General features: G+C 44.9%; 1 protein-coding gene across 3 annotated transcripts in view; it reads right to left on the minus strand.

Annotated features, from left to right (window-relative positions):
• LOC139404711 (protein Hook homolog 3-like) overlaps positions 1-24,390 on the minus strand; it is an 83,717-nt gene that overhangs the window by 12,557 nt on the left and 46,770 nt on the right. For 2 of the 3 annotated variants that reach the window (XM_071147343.1, XM_071147342.1), the window contains 5 exons: positions 24,188-24,222; positions 23,930-24,012; positions 19,195-19,400; positions 18,129-18,200; positions 14,073-14,215 (listed from right to left, as the gene is read on the minus strand). In XM_071147343.1, coding sequence (XP_071003444.1) covers positions 14,073-14,215; positions 18,129-18,200; positions 19,195-19,400; positions 23,930-24,012; positions 24,188-24,222 — 539 coding nt within the window. Of the gene's footprint in view, positions 1-9,771; positions 9,872-14,013; positions 14,216-18,128; positions 18,201-19,194; positions 19,401-23,929; positions 24,013-24,187; positions 24,223-24,390 lie in introns of those variants that run through there. The other variant, XR_011633847.1, reaches the window with a different exon arrangement.

Here is a 24,390-nt window from a genome sequence, read left to right on the forward strand (position 1 = left end):
GGCCTACAGTTGTAATACTGTATTGTAGACTATAATACAGCAGGCCTACAGTTGTAATACTGTATTGTAGACTATAATACAACAGGCCTACAGTTGTAATACTGTATTGTAGACTATAATACAACAGGTCTACAGTTGTGATACTGTATTGTAGACTATAATACAACAGGCCTACAGTTGTAATACTGTATTGTAGACTATAATACAGCAGGCCTACAGTTGTAATACTGTATTGTAGACTATAATACAACAGGCCTACATTAATACTGTAATGTCTCACAGACAGACCTTTCTCTCATAATGTCTCACAGACCTCTCTCTCTCTCATAATGTCTCACAGACAGACCTCTCATGTCTCACAGACCGACCTCTCTCTCATAATGTCTCACAGACAGACCTCTCTCTCTCATAATGTCTCACAGACAGACCTCTCTCTCATAATGTCTCACAGACAGACCTCTCTCTCTCTCATAATGTCTCACAGACAGATCTCTCTCTCTCTCATAATGTCTCACAGACAGATCTCTTTCTCTCATAATGTCTCACAGACTGACCTCTCTCTCTCTCTCTCATAATGTCTCACAGACAGACCTCTCTCTCTCTCATAATGTCTCACAGACCTCTCTCTCTCTCTCTCTGTGTCTCACCTTGAGGAACAGCTGCTGCTGCCTTCACTGCTCTTCAAAGGAACGATCAAGCATGGGCCGACAGAGAAAGGAGAAGAAGGGGGAGTGGAGTATGGCGCAGAGGGAGGGACGGAGGGAGGGGAGGTCTTATGAAGCATAGCCGGCCAGTAGGGCAGGGGGAGGCAAGGCAGTGGGGAGGACAGAGAGCAGAGCAGGGGGAGAGGGGGAGGCAGTGGGGAGGACGGAGAGCAGAGCAGGGGGAGAGGGGGAGGGAGATGGGCGGAGGCGATCACACAGCACACCTGCACCCATTCCCTCTCTAATGTCCGACAGGGTCCAGAACCGGCATGATTTGTAGAGAGCCATCTGCTCTGGATCAAACACAGCGCTTCTTTATTTTCCTAAATCCTCTGGTCTTTGTAGCAGTAGAGTTCAAAAGGGACCGACACCATAAATCATTATGTTTAACCGTTAATGTTGGTAGTCAGGCTAATAGATGAATCACTCACTATATCCAAAACCCCCAAACTATACATTCAACCTTCCTATATTTTCATTTGTTAGATGGTCACACATCCTACTCCTTAAATTCATAGGAAAAAAGTGAATTGTCTTTGCATGTGTTAAACAACCAAGAACTCTTTCATAGGATTTCTAGAAAGCCAACGAGCGGTTTCACACGGTATGTTTTTCTTCATTTGTAACTTCCTGTCTATACACACGGCATGTTTTTCTTCAATTGTAACTTCCTGTCTATACACACGGCATGTTTTTCTTCAATTGTAACTTCCTGTCTATACACATGGCATGTTTTTCTTCAATTGTAACTTCCTGTCTATACACACGTCATGTTTTTCTTCAATTGTAACTTCCTGTCTATACACACGCCATGTTTTTCTTCAATTGTAACTTCCTGTCTATACACACGCCATGTTTTTCTTCAATTGTAACTTCCTGTCTATACACACGCCATGTTTTTCTTCAATTGTAACTTCCTGTCTATACACATGGCATGTTTTTCTTCAATTGTAACTTCCTGTCTATACACACGCCATGTTTTTCTTCAATTGTAACTTCCTGTCTATACACACGCCATGTTTTTCTTCAATTGTAACTTCCTGTCTATACATTTCCACTTCAAAGTGATTTTATTTCCTGAGGATCAAAAGGGAGTTAGATCTTTTCAGGGTATAGAACAAACGTTTTCATTTTGCCAGTGGAGGCTGGTGAGGGGAGGATACATAATAACATAGTGGAGGCTGGTGAGGGGAGGAGACATAATAACATAGTGGAGGCTGGTGAGGGGAGGAGACATAATAACATAGTGGAGGCTGGTGAGGGGAGGAGACATAATAACATAGTGGAGGCTGGTGAGGGGAGGAGACAGAATAACATAGTGGAGGCTGGTGAGGGGAGGAGACATAATAACATAGTGGAGGCTGGTGAGGGGAGGAGACATAATAACATAGTGGAGGCTGGTGAGGGGAGGAGACATAAGAACATAGTGGAGGCTGGTGAGGGGAGGAGACATAATAACATAGTGGAGGCTGGTGAGGGGAGGAGACATAAGAACATAGTGGAGGCTGGTGAGGGGAGGAGACATAATAACATAGTGGAGGCTGGTGAGGGGAGGAGACAGAGAGATATTATATTTTATACTCTCTGTATATAGCCATGTTATTGTCTACTTCCTGTTTATAGCCATGTTATTTTATACTTCCTGTATATAGCCATGTTATTTTTTACTCTTTATTGCTATTCATTAGTCACTGTCTTTAATTCTGCAGTGTCGATAAAGGATCCGTCAATCAGCCTTTCACTGTTAGTCTACACCCGTTGTTTATGAATCATGTGACAAATTAAATGTGACCTTATTTGATTAGGACCCAGCCTCAGAGTCAGGACACCAAGCAGGCTTATACAGGATGGCACTGTGTTACTTATCTAGACGATTTTGTGTTACTTATCTAGACGATATTGTGTTACTTATCTAGATGGTAGTGTGTTACTTATCTAGACGATAGTGTGTTACTTATCAAGATGATATTGTGTTACTTATCTAGACGATATTGTGTTACTTATCTAGATGGTAGTGTGTTACTTAACTAGATGGTATTGTTTTTTTCTTATCTAGATGATAGTGTATTACTTATCTAGATGATAGTGTGTTACTTATCTAGATGATAGTGTGTTACTTATCTAGATGATATTGTGTTACTTATCTAGATGATATTGTGTTACTTATCTAGATGGTAGTGTGTTACTTATCTAGATGGTAGTGTGTTACTTATCTAGATGGTAGTGTTACTTATCTAGATGGTAGTGTGTTACTTATCTAGATGGTAGTGTGTTACTTATCTAGATGGTAGTGTGTTACTTATCTAGATGGTAGTGTGTTACTTATCTAGATGGTAGTGTGTTACTTATCAAGATGGTATCGTGTTACTTATCTAGATGGTATCGTGTTACTTATCTAGATGGTAGTGTGTTACTTATCTAGATGGTAGTGTGTTACTTATCTAGATGGTAGTGTGTTACTTATCTAGATGGTAGTGTGTTACTTATCTAGATGGTAGTGTGTTACTTATCTAGATGGTAGTGTGTTACTTATTTAGATGGTAGTGTGTTACTTATCTAGATGGTAGTGTGTTACTCATCTAGATGGTAGTGTGTTACTTATCTAGATGGTAGTGTGTTACTTATCTAGATGGTAGTGTGTTACTTATCTAGATGGTAGTGTTACTTATCAAGATGGAGCCCAACTCTTCAGGGTATAGATTTGTGAGAATGTTTAGACAGGGAGAGAAGAAAAGGAAAACCTCTCAGTGGTTTTGAAAGGTCAGAACACTGTTTATTTTGGTCCTACAACATTTTTAAAGAAATGTCTAGGAAACGTGACTGTGCCTTTGTAGACAAAAAGACTCAGAGAAACAGGCGGTGTTTTATACAAGCTTTATTACAACTTGGTTAACAGCTGTACATGTCAGAGCGTAGGAAGCACATTTTATCAACAAGTTTCAAATGGACAGGTAACTATGACCACTAATTTCCTCCTCCACTGTTTGTTAGTCCCATACAGTGTGTACATAATATACAAGCAGCAATATAAAACTTGGCAAATGGAAAGGTTATTTGCTACTTTATTTTTTGATGTAAAATAAGTCTTTCCTATGAATAAAAAATACAGCAACCATAAAACCTGGCGATTAAGTTCTGACTGAAAAGCCTCAGTTCTCTAAAAAAAAAAAAAAAAGTTATATTTTCTCCTAGAGGTTTTTTTAGCCTAGGAAAACCAGATTGAACGCTATGCTCACCATTGTTTGAAACATTCAGTCTGGTGTAACTATGCTAGAGGTTTATTGTCCTGTGTAGAACACTAGCCTGGTCCCAGATCACTTTTCAAGACAGCACACACTGATCTGGGACCAGGCTAGGAGACTAACCGATCTGGGACTAGGCTAGGAGACTAACCGATCTGGGACCAGGCCAGGAGACTAACCGATCTGGGACCAGGCCAGGAGACTAACCGATCTGGGACCAGGCTAGGAGACTAACCGATCTGGGACCAGGCTAGGAGACTAACCGATCTGGGACCAGGCTAGGAGACTAACCGATCTGGGACCAGGCTAGGAGACTAACCGATCAGGGACCAGGCTAGGAGACTAACCGATCTGGGACCAGGCTAGGAGACTAACCGATCTGGAACCAGTTGTAACTTTAGTAAAACTATACTTATAGCCTGAGGTTATAATGCATTTTGATGCAGTTATAATGCATTGTAAGCCTATTCATAAGCAAGTAGGACCCTACCTTATCATCTCATAACAGCCTGGATGAAATACGAGCCATTGGGAGTCAGTTGACATGGAGAGACATAATATATTATACGACTTATAAAACATTATAAAGGCTCATAGGTGCTTATAACAAGTTCTAAAGCCTCATATCTACTGAGTAAAGTGTTTCCATATTATTATTTCTTCCAGCGCTACTCGGTTCTGATTAATGGCAAGTGGTTTTGAAACTATTATTGTGTCCCAATAGGCACCCTATTCCCTATATAGTGCACTACTTTTGACCCCTAATCCCTACATAATGCACTACTTTTGACCAGGGCTCATAGGGGGATAGGGTGCCATTGGGGATACAGACAGTGGCTCTATGGTTAATCAAGGAGACATGCAAAAAAAAACACACAAAAAAACAGGACAGACAGTTAGGAGACACGTTGCTCTACCAATCATATCACCACATGTCAGGAGACTAGTATTTAAACACAAGTAGAGACACGTTGCTCTACCAATCATATCACCACATGTCAGGAGACTGGTATTTAACACAAGTAGAGACACGTTGCTCTACCAATCATAATAATGTCTGGACACTAGTATTTAACACAAGTAGAGACACGATGCTCTACCAATCATAATCATGTCTGGACACTAGTATTTAACACAAGTAGAGACACGTTGCTCTACCAATCATAATCATGTCTGGACACTAGTATTTAACACAAGTAGAGACACGATGCTCTACCAATCATAATCATGTCTGGACACTAGTATTTAACACAAGTAGTAAAAGCCATACAAAGTTACATAATAATATGGACACTTCTTTTTGTTATAAACTGAAAAACACACAGTATCAGCAACAAGTCAATAAGTCAACAAGTCAACAAGTCAACAAGTCAATAAGTCAACAAGTCAACAAGTCAACAAGTCAACAAGTCAATAAGTCAACAAGTCAACAAGTCAACAAGTCAATAAGTCAATACTCTTCCTCACAGCGGTTTGGTTTTTACACTCGAGGCGAAAGCACTTTCAACATGTTCATGATATAACATGATAGGAAAGATCCTCTTTGACTCCCTACCCGTCTGTCCATTGGTGCCACTTCTGAGGTCGTGTTCATTAGTGGCGCAGCGGGTCTAGAGGCATCACTATAGACCCGGGTTCGATCCCGGGACCCGCCCAGCGTTGTCCGGGCTAGGGGAGGGTTTGAACGGGGTAGGCCGTCATTGTAAATAAGAATTTGTTCTTGCTTAGTTAAATAAAGGTTAAATAAAAAATTAAAACGTTTGTTTGTTCTTGTATTAAAATGAGTGTTTTATACTGGACAGGTGGAGGTAGAACATCCCTGTTTCAGTCCGTTTTCTAACGTTTGGTGCCTAATGAACATGACCCGGGACAGGGCAGCCTTAATGCGTGGGCCATCTGCTAATGAACCACGACCCGGGACAGGGCAGTCTTACTATGTGGGCCATCTGCTAATGAACCACGACCCGGGACAGGGCAGTCTTACTGCGTGGGCCATCTGCTAATGAACCACGACCCGGGACAGGGCAGTCTTACTGCGTGGGCCATCTGCTAATGAACCACGACCCGGGACAGGGCAGTCTTACTGCGTGGGCCATCTGCTAATGAACCACGACCCGGGACAGGGCAGTCTTACTGCATGGGCCATCTGCTAATGAACTACGACCCGGGACAGGGCAGTCTTACTGCGTGGGCCATCTGCTAATGAACCACGACCCGGGACAGGGCAGTCTTACTAGGTGGGCCATCTGCTAATGAACCACGACCCGGGACAGGGCAGTCTTACTACGTGGGCCATCTGCTAATGAACCACGACCCGGGACAGGGCAGTCTTACTACGTGGGCCATCTGCTAATGAACCACGACCCGGGACAGGGCAGTCTTACTGCGTGGGCCATCTGCTAATGAACTACGACCCGGGACAGGGCAGTCTTACTGCGTGGGCCATCTGCTAATGAACCACGACCCGGGACAGGGCAGTCTTACTGCGTGGGCCATCTGCTAATGAACTACGACCCGGGACAGGGCAGTCTTACTGCGTGGGCCATCTGCTAATGAACCACGACCCGGGACAGGGCAGTCTTACTGCATGGGCCATCTGCTAATGAACTACGACCCGGGACAGGGCAGTCTTACTGCGTGGGCCATCTGCTAATGAACCACGACCCGGGACAGGGCAGTCTTACTATGTGGGCCATCTGCTAATGAACCACGACCCGGGACAGGGCAGTCTTACTACGTGGGCCATCTGCTAATGAACCACGACCCGGGACAGGGCAGTCTTACTACGTGGGCCATCTGCTAATGAACCACGACCCGGGACAGGGCAGTCTTACTGCGTGGGCCATCTGCTAATGAACTACGACCCGGGACAGGGCAGTCTTACTGCGTGGGCCATCTGCTAATGAACCACGACCCGGGACAGGGCAGTCTTACTGCGTGGGCCATCTGCTAATGAACCACGACCCGGGACAGGGCAGTCTTACTGCGTGGGCCATCTGCTAATGAACCACGACCCGGGACAGGGCAGTCTTACTGCATGGGCCATCTGCTAATGAACCACGACCCGGGACAGGGCAGTCTTACTGCATGGGCCATCTGCTAATGAACTACGACCCGGGACAGGGCAGTCTTACTACGTGGGCCATCTGCTAATGAACCACGACCCGGGACAGGGCAGTCTTACTACGTGGGCCATCTGCTAATGAACCACGACCCGGGACAGGGCAGTCTTACTACGTGGGCCATCTGCTAATGAATCACGACCCGGGACAGGGCAGTCTTACTACGTGGGCCATCTGCTAATGAACCACGACCCGGGACAGGGCAGTCTTACTACGTGGGCCATCTTGCTGTATTTTTCAAAAAGGCTCTACCATGGCATCCTATCAACAAGCCTACTTGTTTTATAAAAAAGGTTAGAGAAAGGTTTTATACATTTTATACAATGTAGGAAATGTATGAATCTAAGTCAATACTGCATATGTATGTATGAATCTAAGTCAATACTGCATATGTAAGTCAAATAAAAACAGGAATACATATCAAAGTCATAATGGCTAGATAGAAGCATGTGATCTCTTCTACCAATATCCTCCACCATTTAGAGAGAGAAACACATCGAGGTTATTATCAGTGAAGAGCAGAGCACTCCTTTCATAGAGGTTAAGTCATCAGAACACTTAAACAGAAATACATGGAAACTGAACATCTAGATCTAGACTGAGTGTACAAAACATTAAGAACACCTGCTCTTTCCGTGACATAGAGCCCCCCCCCAACTCAACTCTGGAACAGTTTGAATCCGGGTCTGATTTAGACATGGGACACCAGGGCCTGATTTAGACATGGGACACCGGGGTCTGATTTAGACATGGGACACCAGGGCCTGATTTAGACATGGGACACCAGGGTCTGATTTAGACATGGGACACCAGGGTCTGATTTAGACATGGGACACCAGGGCCTGATTTAGACGTAGGACACCAGGGCCTGATTTAGACATGGGACACCGGGGCCTGATTTAGACATGGGACACCGGGGCCTGATTTAGACATGGGACACCGGGGCCTGATTTAGACATGGGACACCAGGGCCAGATTTAGACATGGGACACCGGGGCCTGATTTAGACATGGGACACCAGGGCCTGATTTAGACATGGGACACCAGGGTCTGATTTAGACATGGGACACCAGGGCCTGATTTAGACATGGGACACCAGGGTCTGATTTAGACATGGGACACCAGGGTCTGATTTAGACATGGGACACCAGGGTCTGATTTAGACATGGGACACCAGGGCCTGATTTAGACGTAGGACACCAGGGCCTGATTTAGACATGGGACACCAGGGTCTGATTTAGACATGGGACACCAGGGTCTGATTTAGACATGGGACACCAGGGCCTGATTTAGACATGGGACACCAGGGCCTGATTTAGACATGGGACACCAGGGTCTGATTTAGACATGGGACACCAGGGCCTGATTTAGACGTAGGACACCAGGGCCTGATTTAGACATGGGACACCAGGGCCTGATTTAGACATGGGACACCAGGGTCTGATTTAGACATGGGACACCAGGGCCTGATTTAGACATGGGACACCAGGGCCTGATTTAGACATGGGACACCAGGGCCTGATTTAGACATGGGACACCAGGGCCTGATTTAGACTTGGGACACCAGGGCCTGATTTAGACGTGGGACACCAGGGCCTGATTTAGACGTGGGACACCAGGGCCTGATTTAGACATGGGACACCAGGGCCTGATTTAGACATGGGACACCAGGGTCTGATTTAGACATGGGACACCAGGACCTGGTTTAGACATGGGACACCGGGTAGATGAAGGGGAGGAGACAGGTTACAGAAGGATTTTTAAGCCTTGAGACAATTGAGACATGGATTGTGTCTGTGTACCATTCAGAGGGTGAATGGGCAAGACACCACATTTAAGTTCCTTTGAACAGGGTTTGGTAGTAGGTGCCAGACGCACCGGTTTGTGTCGTGAACTTTAACCCTGCTGGGTTTTTCACACTCAACAGTTTCCCATGTGGATCAAGAATGGTTCACCACCCAAAAGACATCCAGCCAACTTGGAACAACAGTGGGAAGTATTGGAGTTAACATGGGCCAGCATCCCTGTGGAACGCTTTCAACACCTTGTAGAGTCCACCTTGTAGAGTCCACCTTGTAGAGTCCAGAGTCTAATGTTTTGTACACTCAGTATATACAACATTTGATTAGAGGATCATGTGAAATAAATTATGATATTGCTCTTTCTCTCTCAGACCCAGTGAAACACAAAGAGAGAGAAGTGAGTGGAACACCCAACAGATACACACCAGGTTTACAGTACAGTAACCATGTATTGCTAGTCGCTTGATCATCGTCATTGTCAAAGTCTACAGAAAACCATCCGGTCACTAAGAAAACTGTCTTCCATGTAGTCCTCGCTTTGCACCACACATTTAGAACAAGAGGTTTCCTTGACCTTGGACACAGCATGAAGAATCTTTAAAATGTTTTTTGTTTGTTTATCCCCAGCCCTAGCTCCAGCTCTCCCCGTTACCCCACTAGAGACTAATGTTGTTGTCTCAAGAGTATGTCATGACGATAGAGGTTCGCAAGCAGATGTAGGTCTGTGAGTGAAGGAGGAGGAGGAGGGGGGGGGGGGGGGGGGGGTGGCGGTAGGTTAGGGCGGCGCCGTCTGGGTCTGTAGAGCCCTCACCCCCCACCCCCCCCCCCCCCCTCAGTCCTGGGCATAATCTGGGCCCGCCCGCCCGCCCCGGCCCGTCCTCCGTTAGAGTTGAGGGTTAGTGTTGAATTGATGAAGGGTTATTTTCAGCTCAGCTCATTATTAAGCCATGGTCATGCACCCGCCCATCACCCCTGCCTGCGCTGGTCATGTAATGTCATCACTGTGGAGAGGAGGGAAAAGAGAGGAGAGGAGGGAGAGAGAGAGAGAGGAGGGAAAAGAGAGGAGAGAAAGAGAAGAGTGGAGAGAGAGAGAGGAGTCGAGAGAGAGAGAGGAGTCGAGAGAGAGAGAGGAGTCGAGAGAGAGAGAGAGGTCGAGGGAGAGAGAAGGCGAGAGAGAGAGAGAGAGAGAGAGAGAGAGGACAACAACCAGTAAGAGGTTTGGTTATAATGATACAGCAGATCATGATCAAAACGGTCTGATAGAGGGTGAATGAAGGAGGGGATCAAAGCCATGAACAGTTCTCAACTACCACAGATCTTTCACCAGAATATAGACACATTTGCTGAGCCACTAGAAACCACTAAACAGTCATGTTGCCGCCCTGTAGGTTTACATCTATCTAGACCAGGTCTCTCCAACCCTGTTCCTGGAGAGATACCATCCTGTAGGTTTACATCTATCTAGTCCAGGGCTCTCCAACCCTGTTCCTGGAGAGATACCATCCTGTAGGTTTACATCTATCTAGACCATTGGCTCTCCAACCCTGTTCCTGGAGAGATACCATCCTGTAGGTTTACATCTATCTAGACCAGGGTTCTCCAACCCTGTTCCTGGAGAGATACCATCCTGTAGGTTTACATCTATCTAGACCATTGGCTCTCCAACCCTGTTCCTGGAGAGATACCATCCTGTAGGTTTACATCTATCTAGACCAGGGCTCTCCAACCCTGTTCCTGGAGAGATACCATCCTGTAGGTTTACATCTATCTAGACCATTGGCTCTCCAACCCTGTTCCTGGAGAGATACCATCCTGTAGGTTTACATCTTTCTAGACCAGGGCTCTCCAACCCTGTTCCTGGAGAGATATCATCCTGTAGGTTTACATTTATCTAGAGCAGGGCTCTCCAACCCTGTTCCTGGAGAGATACCATGCCTTAGGTTTATATCTATCTAGTCCAGTGCTCTCCAACCCTGTTCCTGGAGAGATACCATCCTGTAGGTTTGCATCTATCTAGTCCAGGACTCTCCAACCCTGTTTCTGGAGAGATACCATCCTGTAGGTTTACATCCATCTAGTCCAGGGCTCTCCAACCCTGTTCCTGGAGAGATACCCTCCTGTAGGTGTACATCTATCTAGACCATTGGCTCTCCAACCCTGTCCCTGGAGAGATATCATCCTGTAGGTTTACATCTATCTAGTCCAGGGCTCTCCAACCCTGTTCCTGGAGAGATACCATCCTGTAGGTTTACATCTATCTAGTCCAGGGCTCTCCAACCCTGTTCCTGGAGAGATACCATCCTGTAGGTTTACATCTATCTAGTTCAGGGCTCTCCCAACCCTGTTCCTGGAGAGATACCAAAGTATATAATCCTCCCTGTATAGTTTATAATCCACCTCCCTGTAAAGTTTATAATCCATCTCCCTGTAAAGTTTATAAACCATCTCCCTGTAAAGTGTATACTCCTCCTCCATGTAAAGTGTATAATCCACCTCCCTGTAAAGTTTATAATCCACCTCCCTGTAAAGTTGATAATCTACCTCCCTGTAAAGTTTATAATCTACCTCCCTGTAACGTTTATAATCATCCTCCCAGTAGAGTTTAGAAATCACCTCCCTGTAAAGTTTATAATCCTCCTCCCTGTATAGTTTAGAAATAACCTCCTGGTAAAGTTTATAATCCTCCTCCCGGTAAAGTTTATAATCCACCTCCCTGTAAAGTTTATAATCCACCTCCCTGTAAAGTTTATAATCCTCCTCCCTGTAAAGTTTATAATCCTCCTCCCGGTAAAGTTTATAATCCACCTCCCTGTAAAGTTTATAATCCTCCTCCCTGTAAAGTTTATAATCCTCCTACCTGTATAGTTCATAATCCTCCTCCCTGTAAAGTTTATAATCCTCCTCCCTGTAAAGTTTATAATCCTCCTACCTGTATAGTTCATAATCCTCCTCCCTGTAAAGTTTATAATCCACCTCCCTGTAAAGTTTATAATCCTCCTACCTGTATAGTTCATAATCCTCCTCCCTGTAAAGTTTATAATCCTCCTCCCTGTAAAGTTTATAATCCTCCTCCCTGTAAAGTTTATAATCCTCCTACCTGTATAGTTCATAATCCTCCTCCCTGTAAAGTTTATAATCCTCCTCCCTGTATAGTTCATAATCCTCCTCCCTGTAAAGTTTATAATCCTCCTCCCTGTAAAGTTTATAATCCTCCTACCTGTATAGTTCATAATCCTCCTACCTGTAAAGTTTATAATCCTCCTCCTTGTAAAGTTTATAATCCTCCTCCCTGTAAAGTTTATAATCCTCCTCCCTGTAAAGTTTATAATCCTCCTCCCTGTATAGTTCATAATCCTCCTCCCTGTATAGTTTATAATCCTCCTCCTTGTAAAGTTTATAATATACCTCCTTGTGTGGCAGCAGTGGTTATTTTACGTTTGTATTGCAAACCACTTCAAATGGCTTTTTGCTATGCTATACATACAACATCATAGCCACTGTTTGACTAGGACCAGTGCATAGATAGTGGGTATGGACTGTTATGGACTGTTAGCATGCAGACGGGTTCATATGGGACAGTTACAGCTGTGCATCGTGTTAGTTACTAGTGTGGATCTAGAGGACAAAAAGAGAGGACAGTTTGGTATTTCCTCATGCAACACAGGATAATAGGGAGAGACACTCACTCGTTCACAATAATCAATCAATAAACTATTGATTCATAAATAATCGATAATGACTACTGGTTGATTTGGGAACAGTAGTCTACAGGGGAAGAGGTTTCCCTTCATTTCAGAAGAAACACTTGATCAATATGAATCTCTGTTCTGTAAATGCAGCATGTGTATAATTCCTACTCTACTGCTAAGTCCCAGTTTAGTGGAAGCCAACTACAGACTACACGTATAACAAAGACTGCCTAAAACAGACTGCACGTAAAACAAAGACTGCCTAAAACAGACTACACATAAAACAGACTACACATAAAACAAAGACTGCCTAAAACAGACTACACATAAAACAAAGACTGCCTAAAACAGATTACACATAAAACAAAGACTGCCTAAAACAGACTACACATAAAACAAAGACTGCCTAAAACAGACTACACATAAAACAAAGACTGCCTAAAACAGATTACACATAAAACAAAGACTGCCTAAAACAGACTACACATAAAACAAAGACTGCCTAAAACAGACTACACATAAAACAAAGACTGCCTAAAACAGACTACACATAAAACAAAGACTGCCTAAAACAGACTACACATAAAACAAAGACTGCCTAAAACAGACTACACGTAAAACAAAGACTGCCTAAAACAGACTACACGTAAAACAAAGACTGCCTAAAACAGACTACACGTAAAACAAAGACTGCCTAAAACAGACTACACATAAAACAAAGACTGCCTAAAACAGACTACACGTAAAACAAAGACTGCCTAAAACAGACTACACGTAAAACAAAGACTGCCTAAAACAGACTACACGTAAAACAAAGACTGCCTAAAACAGACTACACGTAAAACAAAGACTGCCTAAAACAGACTACACGTAAAACAAAGACTGCCTAAGAGACTGAACACACTTAACACATACTATGTACGGTTTAAAGATATCAACTGGTCACAAGCCCTCTACATAGTGGATATACCCTCTCCAAAACTAAAGCGCATTCAAGCAATAGATATTAAAATATTCTCTGTTTTTCCCTTCATAAGGGTTCAAATACAACAACAACAACAACAACACAAACATCGCATCTCTACTCTTGTGTTACATAGAAACAACAAGTTAGATGGGAGGATTCCAAACAGAAGAAGATGAACAGAACAGGTAACATCTTTTTACAGAAATGTGCATAATAATGTGCATAATAATTATTGATAATAAATCCAGGTAACCAGATTTAAAAGGGAGACTGAAGGACTGTGGAGGAGGACAGAGAACAAAGGAGCATCAGAGGATTTATCCTGAACCGGTCCAGTGAACACGGGATCACTTAGCTCAGCCGACACCCATACAACTGGACTGTGTGTCCTGATGGACACCTGCACGGGGTCAGGGGTCGGGGGGGGGGGGGGGGGAAAGGTTCAGGTAGGGGTCAGGGTGCCATGTCTACCTGGCCGTGGTGGTACCTGGCCTGGAAGGGTCGGAGGTCAAAGGTCGGGTTGAAGAGTCACGGCACCATGTCTACCTGGCGGTGGCGGACTGGGGTCCCGGGTATCCGGGGTAGGAGCGGCGTGTGCTGGTAGCCTGTCTCTGGCGGGCCAGGAAGGACTGTCCGGAACCCGTACTGGCCAGACGGTCCTCTGCTGCCTTCTTCTGTAGAGCCATGCCCTGAGGGGGGGGGGGGGGCAGACACGGTGGTTTCATTAAGACACATATTCATTAAAATATGTTGGTTAAATCCCCTGTGTCTGCTATGTGAGTTTTCTTCTCATTTTTGACTCAAAACACTGAAGCCAGCACCACTATATTTTGCTTTTTATATCCATGGAGTTTTCATTTCGAGAGGCAGGTAGCCTAGTGGTTAGTGTAGAGGAGGCAGGTAGCCTAGTGGTTAGAGTGTAGAGGAGGTAGGGTAGCCTAGTGGTTAGAGTGTAGAGGAGGCAGGTAGCCTAGTGGTTAGAGTGTAGAGGTGGCAGGTAGCCTAGTGGTTAGTGTAGAGGAGGCAGGTAGCCTAGTGGTTAGAGTGTAGAGGAGGTAGGGTAGCCTAGTGGTTAGAGTGTAGAGGAGGCAGGTAGCCTAGTGGTTAGAGTGTAGAGGAGGTAGGTAGCCTAGTGGTTAGAGTATAGAGGTGGCAGGGTAGGCTAGTGGTTAGAGTGTAGAGGTGGCAGGTAGCCTAGTGGTTAGTGTAGAGGAGGCAGGTAGCCTAGTGGTTAGTGTAGAGGAGGCAGGTAGCCTAGTGGTTAGAGTGTAGAGGAGGCAGGTAGCCTAGTGGTTAGAGTGTAGAGGCGGCAGGTAGCCTAGTGGTTAGAGTATAGAGGTGGCAGGGTAGGCTAGTGGTTAGAGTGTAGAGGTGGCAGGTAGCCTAGTGGTTAGTGTAGAGGAGGCAGGTAGCCTAGTGGTTAGTGTAGAGGAGGCAGGTAGCCTAGTGGTTAGAGTGTAGAGGAGGCAGGTAGCCTAGTGGTTAGAGTGTAGAGGCGGCAGGTAGCCTAGTGGTTAGAGTGTAGAGGAGGTAGGTAGCCTAGGGGTTAGAGTGTAGAGGAGGCAGGTAGCCTAGTGGTTAGAGTGTAGAGGCGGCAGGTAGCCTAGGGGTTAGAGTGTAGAGGAGGCAGGTAGCCTAGTGGTTAGAGTGTAGAGGCGGCAGGTAGCCTAGTGGTTAGAGTGTAGAGGAGGTAGGTAGCCTAGTGGTTAGAGTATAGAGGTGGCAGGGTAGGCTAGTGGTTAGAGTGTAGAGGTGGCAGGTAGCCTAGTGGTTAGAGTGTAGAGGAGGTAGGTAGCCTAGTGGTTAGAGTGTAGAGGAGGTAGGTAGCCTAGTGGTTAGAGTGTAGAGGTGGCAGGTAGTCTAGTGGTTAGAGTGTAGAGGGGGCAGGTAGCCTAGTGGTTAGAGTGTAGAGGAGGTAGGTAGCCTAGTGGTTAGAGTGTAGAGGTGGCAGGTAGCCTAGTGGTTAGAGTGTAGAGGAGGCAGGTAGCCCAGTGGTTAGAGTGTAGAGGTGGCAGGTAGCCTAGTGGTTAGAGTGTAGAGGGGGCAGGTAGTCTAGTGGTTAGAGTGTAGAGGGGGTAGGTAGTCTAGTGGTTAGAGTGTAGAGGCGGCAGGTAGCCTAGTGGTTAGAGTGTAGAGGCGGCAGGTAGCCTAGTGGTTAGAGTGTAGAGGAGGCAGGTAGTCTAGTGGTTAGAGTGTAGAGGGGGTAGGTAGTCTAGTGGTTAGAGCGTTGGGCCAGTAACTGAAAGGTTGCTGGATCGAATCCTGAGTTGACAAGGTAGAAATATGTTGTTCTGCCCCTGAACAGGCAGTTAACCCACTGTTCCTAGGCCATCACTGTAAATAAGTATTTGTTCTTAACTGACTTGCCTGTTAAAATAAAGGTAAAATAATAATAATAATTAAAGTGGCATAGGAAATCCTACAGCGCCCTCTAGTGTTTGACAGGAGTAACAACATATCATAATTTATTTTTATAACTAACCCAAGACAGACCACAGCCTGTCGTTTCTAATGGGAGCAAAGTAATTGTAGTGGGCAGAACAAGCAAGGAGGAGGGCAGAGCCAAGCACGAACTAGCGAGATCCTATTGGCGCGTTCTAGCATATATTTGCATATTTCTGTTATGGAACGCCTACTCTGTGAAGTGCGCATGTGCAATAACTCAATTCGCCCTTGAACACCTTGTAAACAATTCAATTTATTGAAACTTTTTTAGTCCACTCTGTTCATAACAGATTGAAGTTTTGGGAACAGAAAACTGTATCGAGATTAAATGTTACATGAGAAAATTTGCAGAATGTCAGCGAAAATCCATCTAACTCAATCTTCTCCCACTGCCGGCCACTGGGCTTCCTCTCATCACCATATTTGGTAGTGAGTGGAAATGTCAAACGGATGTTTCACATAATTTATACGTCTGGTGAAACATGATGGCTCTTTGTTCCATCTGTGGTAATACAGTCTGGGATAAATATGTACCATGTTGTAGCAGGCAGACACTATGGGTGTTTTCATAATATATGCCCCGAGCACGGGATGGTAGGTACAAATATGCGAAACAGATCACGGACGGCACTTCTCGGATGGGTACTCCGCTTGTACACATTTTGAAGCATGCAACGATGCTTCAGCGAAATGTATGGGCAGAAATATGAGGGCAACCACGTAAGAAATCAAATGTGAAATGTCTTGAAATCAACGGCGGCCATTATTTGAGCTGAAGCGAGAGAAAATACACTCCGACTTCAGAATGAAATGTTGGCTATTTTCATCTCCATACGTTGCCTGACTACAATATTTTATCTTGATACTTTAATAAATACATGTTTACCAGCCTACAATACCCACTGTAGTGTGTGTAGAGCGCAAGCTCATAGTAAGTCAATAGGGCTAACTGGCTAGCTGCTACTGCTACTACTGTTAGCTAGCTAGCTATCTACCTACTGTAGTGTGTGTAGAGTGCAAGCTCATAGTAAGTCAATAGGGCTAACTGGCTAGCTGCTACTGCTACTACTGTTAGCTAGCTAGCTATCTACCTACTCTAGTGTGTGTAGAGAGCAAGCTCATAGTAAGTTAATAGGGCTAACTGGCTAGCTACTACTGTTAGCAAGCCAGAGAGCCACAATTAATTGGAATCTAGCTATCCACAAAGAATTGACATCTACCTTGCATAACATTCGTTTTAGGTCCTTTTTGGCTGTGTAACTAGCTGGTTAGCTCGATTATTACAATTCACATGTAGCTATAATTATGAAGTAAAACGTTTGATTTGTGTATATCTTGTTTGGATTCTATTGATGTCATTGTCCTGGCTGGAAGAAGGTTCAGTGAATGGAGAGGTGCAGCGTGAGGTAATACAGTAGAGGGAGTGCTGCTCAGCGTGAGGTAATACAGTAGAGGGAGTGCTGCTCAGCGTGAGGTAATACAGTAGAGGGAGTGCTGCTCAGCGTGAGGTAATACAGTAGGGGGAGTGCTGCTCAGCGTGAGGTAATACAGTAGGGGGAGTGCTGCTCAGCGTGAGGTAATACAGTAGAGGGAGTGCTGCTCAGCGTGAGGTAATACAGTAGAGGGAGTGCTGCTCAGCGTGAGGTAATACAGTAGGGGGAGTGCTGCTCAGCGTGAGGTAATACAGTAGGAGGAGTGCTGCTCAGCGTGAGGTAATACAGTAGGGGAAGTGCTGCTCAGCGTGAGGTAAAACAGTAGGGGGAGTGCTGCTCAGCGTGAGGTAATACAGTAGGGGGAGTGCTGCTCAGCGTGAGGTAAAACAGTAGGGGGAGTGCTGCTCAGCGTGAGGTAATACAGTAGGGGGAGTGCTGCTCAGCGTGAGGTAAAACAGTAGGGGGAGTGCTGCTCAGCGTGAGGTAATACAGTAGGAGGAGTGCTGCTCAGCGTGAGGTAAAACAGTAGGGGGAGTGCTTCTCAAATGTAATGTTATATGCGTTCTCCACATTCTCGTACTCAAGAGAACGTCCTGGGAGAATGCACTCGTAGCACGAGGGTGTGGAGAACGGTAGTATGTATATTGAGGAAACAGCAACCCGATGAGTTAGAGTACGATGACTAACATGTAATACAGTGCTGGTACAATATAACGAAACACACCATGTTGTACCAGGCAGACACTATGAGTTTCTCCTCCTGGTCTCTCTGAGCCTTGGTCTTGTCGTAGTCTTTCTGTAGAGGGAGATCAACAGAGGAACAGTAGGTTAGTAAACTACTCCCCAACCCCTCCTCCATCCTAACCCTTAACCCTCCTCCATCCTAACCCCTCCTCCATCCACTCCCCAACCCTAAACCCTCCTCCATCCTAACCCTAACCCCTCCTTCACCCTAACCCCTCCTCCATCCACTCCCCAACCCTAACCCCTCCTCCATCCTAACCCTAATCCCTCCTCCATCCTAACCCCTCCCCCATTTAACCCCTCCTCCATCCTAACCCTAACCCCTCCTCCATCCTAACCTTAACCCCTCCTCCATCCTAACCCTAACCCCTCCTCCATCCTAACCCTAACCCCTCCTCCATCCTAACCCCTCCTCCATCCACTCCCCAACCCTAACCCCTCTTCCATCCTAACCCTTAACCCTCCTCCATCCTAACCCCTCCACCATCTTAACCCCTCCATCCTAACCCCTCCTCTATCCCCTCCCCAACCCTAACCCCTCCTCCATCCCCTCCCCAACCCCTCATCCACTCCCCAACCCCTCCTCCATCCACTCCCCAACCCTAAACCCTCCTCCACCCTAACCCCTCCTCCATCCCCTCCCCAACCCTAACCCCTCCTCCATCCTAACCCTTCCTCCATCCAACCCTTCCTCCATCCCAACCCCTCCTCCATCCACTCCTCAACCCTAACCCTTCCTCCATCCTAACCCCTCCTCCATCCCCTCCCCAACCCTAACCCCTCCTCCATCCCTAACCCCTCCTCCATCCCCAACCCTAACCCCCTCCTCCATCCCCAACCCTAACCCCTCCTCCATCCCCAAAGCTAACCCCTCCTCCATCCCATCCCCTCCCCAACCCTAACCCCTCCTCCATCCCATCCCCTCCCCAACCCCCTCCTCGATCCCCTCCCCAACCCTAACCCCCTCCTCCATCCCCTCCTCCATCCCCAAACCTAACCCTTCCTCCTACATCCTAACCCTTAAACCATAACCCAGCCCCTGGTACCTCCAGAGAGTGCAGCATCCTTTCCCTCTCCTGCAGCTGGTTCTTCAGGGTCTGGACCTCTGGTGCCGAGCCCTGGTTCTGCTTAGGGTCCAGGGTCCGGATAACACTCTTAGCCTTCTCCAGGTACTTCTTATATCTGTCCTCCATCTGCTTCATGTCTTCATCCTTCTTCTTTAACGCCTCTTCCAGTTCCTCTACTTTCTGGGCTGGAAAGAGAGACAAAACAAAACACCAAAGAGTTACACACAGTTCATAGAAATGAAAGGAAAGGAAAAGGGTTGAGAACGTACAGCTAAGTAAACTTGGGATAAAAGCATCTGCGAAAATCCACATTTTTATATATTTGTTCTCACCCACAATCATACATTAGACCTGAAACCTGATGTTACACCAGGTCCACCTGCTACTGAAACGTGATGTTACACCAGGTCCACCTGCTACTGAAACCTGATGTTAAACCAGGTCCACTTGCTACTGAAACCTGATGTTACACCAGGTCCACCTGCTACTGAAACCTGATGTTACACCGGGTCCACCTGCTACTGAAACCTGATGTTACACCGGGTCCACCTGCTACTGAAACCTGCTGTTACACCGGGTCCACCTGCTACTGAAACCTGCTGTTACACCAGGTCCACCTGCTACTGAAATCTGCTGTTACACCGGGTCCACCTGCTACTGAAACCTGCTGTTACACCAGGTCCACCTGCTACTGAAACCTGCTGTTACACCAGGTCCACCTGCTACTGAAACCTGATGCTACGCCGGGTCCACCTGCTACTGAAACCTGATGTTACACCGGGTCCACCTGCTACTGAAACCTGATCATCCACAGGTTCCACCTACTACTGAAACCTGATGATCCACCAGGTCCACCTACTACTGAAACCTGATGACCCACCAGGTCCACCTGCTACTGAAACCTGATGTTACACCAGGTCCAACTACTACTGAAACCTGATGTTACACCAGGTCCACCTGCTACTGAAACATAATCATCCACAGGGTCCACCTGCTACTGAAACCTGATGTTACACCAAGTCCACCTGCTACTGAAACCTGATGTTACACCAAGTCCACCTGCTACTGAAACCTGATGTTACACCAGGTCCACCTGCTACTGAAATATAATCATCCACAGGGTCCACCTGCTACTGAAACCTGATGTTACACAAGGTCCACTTACTACTGAAACCTGATGTTACACCAGGTCCACCTGCTACTGAAACATAATCATCCACAGGGTCCACCTACTACTGAAACCTAATAGATAACCATCGCCGAAACCTATGCTACCTCTTTTCCACCATTAAATACCTACTCAAACCGGCTGTCACCCATCAATGTTGCTACGACAGAGGACTGTGGAAGATTCTCCACATACTTATTTGAAAAGATTAAGACCATAAGAAGTGGAATCGTCACTCCCCCCCTCCCACCCAGCCACCACCCCGCCCCCCAAATGTATCTAACCTTCCATAAACTGCTTTACTCCGACCTCACCTGCTGAGATATTGTCCACTATCTCAAAAATGAAGGCAACAAGCTGTGGCCTTGACTCCATCTCCACAACCCTACTGAAATCTTGTTCCTCCACTCTCAGACATTTTATAACGGAACTGATCAACAAGTCAACAAACATCTAGTCAAACTTGACCTCCAATGACCTCTGAGACTGTCCAATCCGGTTTCAGGCCTAACCACAGTACAGAAACAGCCCTCGTCAGAGGTGTAAACCCTTTCCTCATGTCAACTGACAGTGGACTCCCGAACATCCTCGTCCTCAGTTCCGCCATCGACATCCTCCTGGATCGACAGTACTGTCATTAAACTGGTTCACCAGTTTACCAATAGCACAAAATATGTTGCCGTAGGAAATGCCAAGTCAGAACCCACCACAATTACCTGTGGTGTCCCTCAAGGCTCCGTCTTAGGTCCAATCCTACTCATAATCTACACGTTCGCCCTTGGTCTCCTAATCATTTAACACAGCATCCACTTCTACTGCTACGCTGACGACAAACAGATCTACATAAAAACCACCCTGCACTTCCTCTCGTCCATTAACACCCTCACCAGCTGTCTGGATGACATCAAGGCCTGGATGTCAAACAACCTCCAGCAAATCAACAACAGCTTGTGCAGAACAGCGCTGCCAGGGTCCTCACAGGAACCCGGAAGTCTAACCACATCACGCCCCTTCGAGCCTCTCTCCACTGGCTGCCCACCATATTCAGAATCAACTTCCTGTTAGTCTTCAAAACTCTCAATGCCTCTGGTCCCCAATACCTCAGTGAACTCCTCAGGACGAAACAGTCTTCACGGTCACTCTGGTCAAATGATCAAAGACTCTAAAGACATGCTTAAAAACAATGGGTGACCGAGCATTCTGCTGTCTCGGCCCCTTGCCCTGGAATGAACTCAATGCCTTTAAGTCTGAGCTCAAGAAACACTTCTTAAAACTGTCTTTCACTTAATGTGATCTATGATGTGGTGTATGTTGGTATATGTTGCTATAGTTTAGAGTTCTATTGGTCTTCTACTAGAGAGTTCTATTGGTCTTCTACTAGAGTTTAGAGTTCTATTGGTCTTCTACTACAGAGTTCTATTGGCCTTCTACTACAGTTTAGAGTTCTATTGGTCTTCTACTAGAGTTCTATTGGTCTTCTACTAGAGTTTAGAGTTCTATTGGTCTTCTACTACAGAGTTCTATTGGTCTTCTACTACAGTTTAGAGTTCTATTGGTCTTCTACTAGAGTTCTATTGGTCTTCTACTAGAGTTTAGAGTTCTATTGGTCTTCTACTACAGAGTTCTATTGGTCTTCTACTAGAGTTTAGAGTTCTATTGGTCTTCTACTACAGAGTTCTATTGGTCTTCTACTAGAGAGTTCTATTGGCCTTCTACTAGAGTTTAGAGTTCTATTGGTCTTCTACTACAGAGTTCTATTGGCCTTCTACTACAGTTTAGAGTTCTATTGGTCTTCTACTAGAGTTCTATTGGTCTTCTACTAGAGTTTAGAGTTCGATTGGTCTTCTACTACAGAGTTCTATTGGCCTTCTACTACAGTTTAGAGTTCTATTGGTCTTCTACTAGAGTTATATTGGTCTTCTACTAGAGTTCAGAGTTCTATTGGTCTTCTACTAGAGTTCTATTGGTCTTCTACTACAGAGTTCTATTGGTCTTCTACTACAGAGTTCTATTGGTCTTATACTAGAGTTCAGAGTTCTATTGGTCTTCTACTAGAGTTCTATTGGTCTTCTACTAGAGTTATATTGGTCTTCTACTAGAGTTCTATTGGTCTTCTACTACAGAGTTCTATTGGTCTTCTACTACAGAATTCTATTGGTCTTCTATTAGAGTTCTATTGGTCTTCTACTAGAGTTCAGAGTTCTATTGGTGTTCTACTATAGTTTAGAGTTCTATTGGTCTTCTACTAGAGTTATATTGGTCTTCTACTAGAGTTCTATTGGTCTTCTACTAGAGTTTAGAGTTCTATTGGTCTTCTACTACAGAGTTCTATTGGTCTTCTACTACAGAGTTCTATTGGTCTTCTACTACAGAGTTCTATTGGTTTTCTACTACAGAGTTCTATTGGTCTTCTACTACAGAGTTCTATTGGTCTTCTACTACAGAGTTCTATTGGTCTTCTACTACAGAGTTCTATTGGTCTTCTACTACAGAGTTCTATTGGTCTTCTACTAGAGTTCTATTGGTCTTCTACTACAGAGTTCTATTGGTCTTCTACTACAGAGTTCTATTGGTCTTCTACTAGAGTTCTATTGGTCTTCTACTAGAGTTCAGAGTTCTATTGGTCTTCTACTAGAGTTCTATTGGTCTTCTACTAGAGTTTAGAGTTCTATTGGTCTTCTACTACAGAGTTCTATTGGTCTTCTACTAGAGTTCTATTGGTCTTCTACTACAGAGTTCTATTGGTCTTCTACTACAGAGTTCTATTGGTCTTCTACTACAGAGTTCTATTGGTCTTCTACTACAGAGTTCTATTGGTCTTCTACTACAGAGTTCTATTGGTCTTCTACTACAGAGTTCTATTGGTCTTCTACTAGAGTTCTATTGGTCTTCTACTACAGTGTTCTATTGGTCTTCTACTACAGAGTTCTATTGGTCTTCTACTAGAGTTCTATTGGTCTTCTACTACAGAGTTCTATTGGTCTTCTACTAGAGTTCTATTGGTCTTCTACTACAGAGTTCTATTGGTCTTCTACTACAGAGTTCTATTGGTCTTCTACTAGAGTTCTATTGGTCTTCTACTACAGAGTTCTATTGGTCTTCTACTACAGAGTTCTATTGGTCTTCTACTACAGAGTTCTATTGGTCTTCTACTAGAGTTCTATTGGTCTTCTACTACAGAGTTCTATTGGTCTTCTACTACAGAGTTCTATTGGTCTTCTACTAGAGTTCTATTGGTCTTCTACTAGAGTTCAGAGTTCTATTGGTCTTCTACTAAAGTTCTATTGGTCTTCTACTAGAGTTCAGAGTTCTATTGGTCTTCTACTACAGAGTTCTATTGGTCTTCTACTACAGAGTTCTATTGGTCTTCTACTACAGAGTTCTATTGGTCTTCTACTACAGAGTTCTATTGGTCTTCTACTAGAGTTCAGAGTTCTATTGGTCTTCTACTGGAGTTCAGAGTTCTATTGGTCTTCTACTATGGTTTATTATTATTATATATTTAAATTAACAAGTTCAATGAGAAGTAATAAATTAATAACTTACAACTAGAGGTGTACTTGGGCTCCAAGTCATCAATGTGCGCACACTTCTTCTGCAGTTCACTGTTCACTTCCCTTAACTTCTCCCTTTTAGAGAACACAACATCAGCAACAGACAGTCAGGAAACGCCACAATCGGTCAGGGCGTCACAAACAAGCATCATCTTCAATCCATCTGACCAAACTTTCAAACGTCCAATCTTAATTTAACAAAAATAAATAAAAAAAATAAAATTTCACAATAGATAAAAACGTTACTTACATGTGAGCATCATTTTTCTTCTTCAGAATGATTGACTTAAAAAAACAAAAACATAAATAAAAACAATGTTGGTTGCAGTAATTTCATCAGAGGGCGTTGTAAAAGCAGTAATGATATCATGTAGGCCTATGGGTTGGTGAATGTTCCCTTTTCTGATTCACAACGAGATAAACACATTGAGATAAATTACATCTCATCACATC

Source organism: Oncorhynchus clarkii, unplaced genomic scaffold, assembly GCF_045791955.1.
Source record: "Oncorhynchus clarkii lewisi isolate Uvic-CL-2024 unplaced genomic scaffold, UVic_Ocla_1.0 unplaced_contig_14040_pilon_pilon, whole genome shotgun sequence".
NCBI classification, from domain to species: domain Eukaryota; kingdom Metazoa; phylum Chordata; class Actinopteri; order Salmoniformes; family Salmonidae; genus Oncorhynchus; species Oncorhynchus clarkii.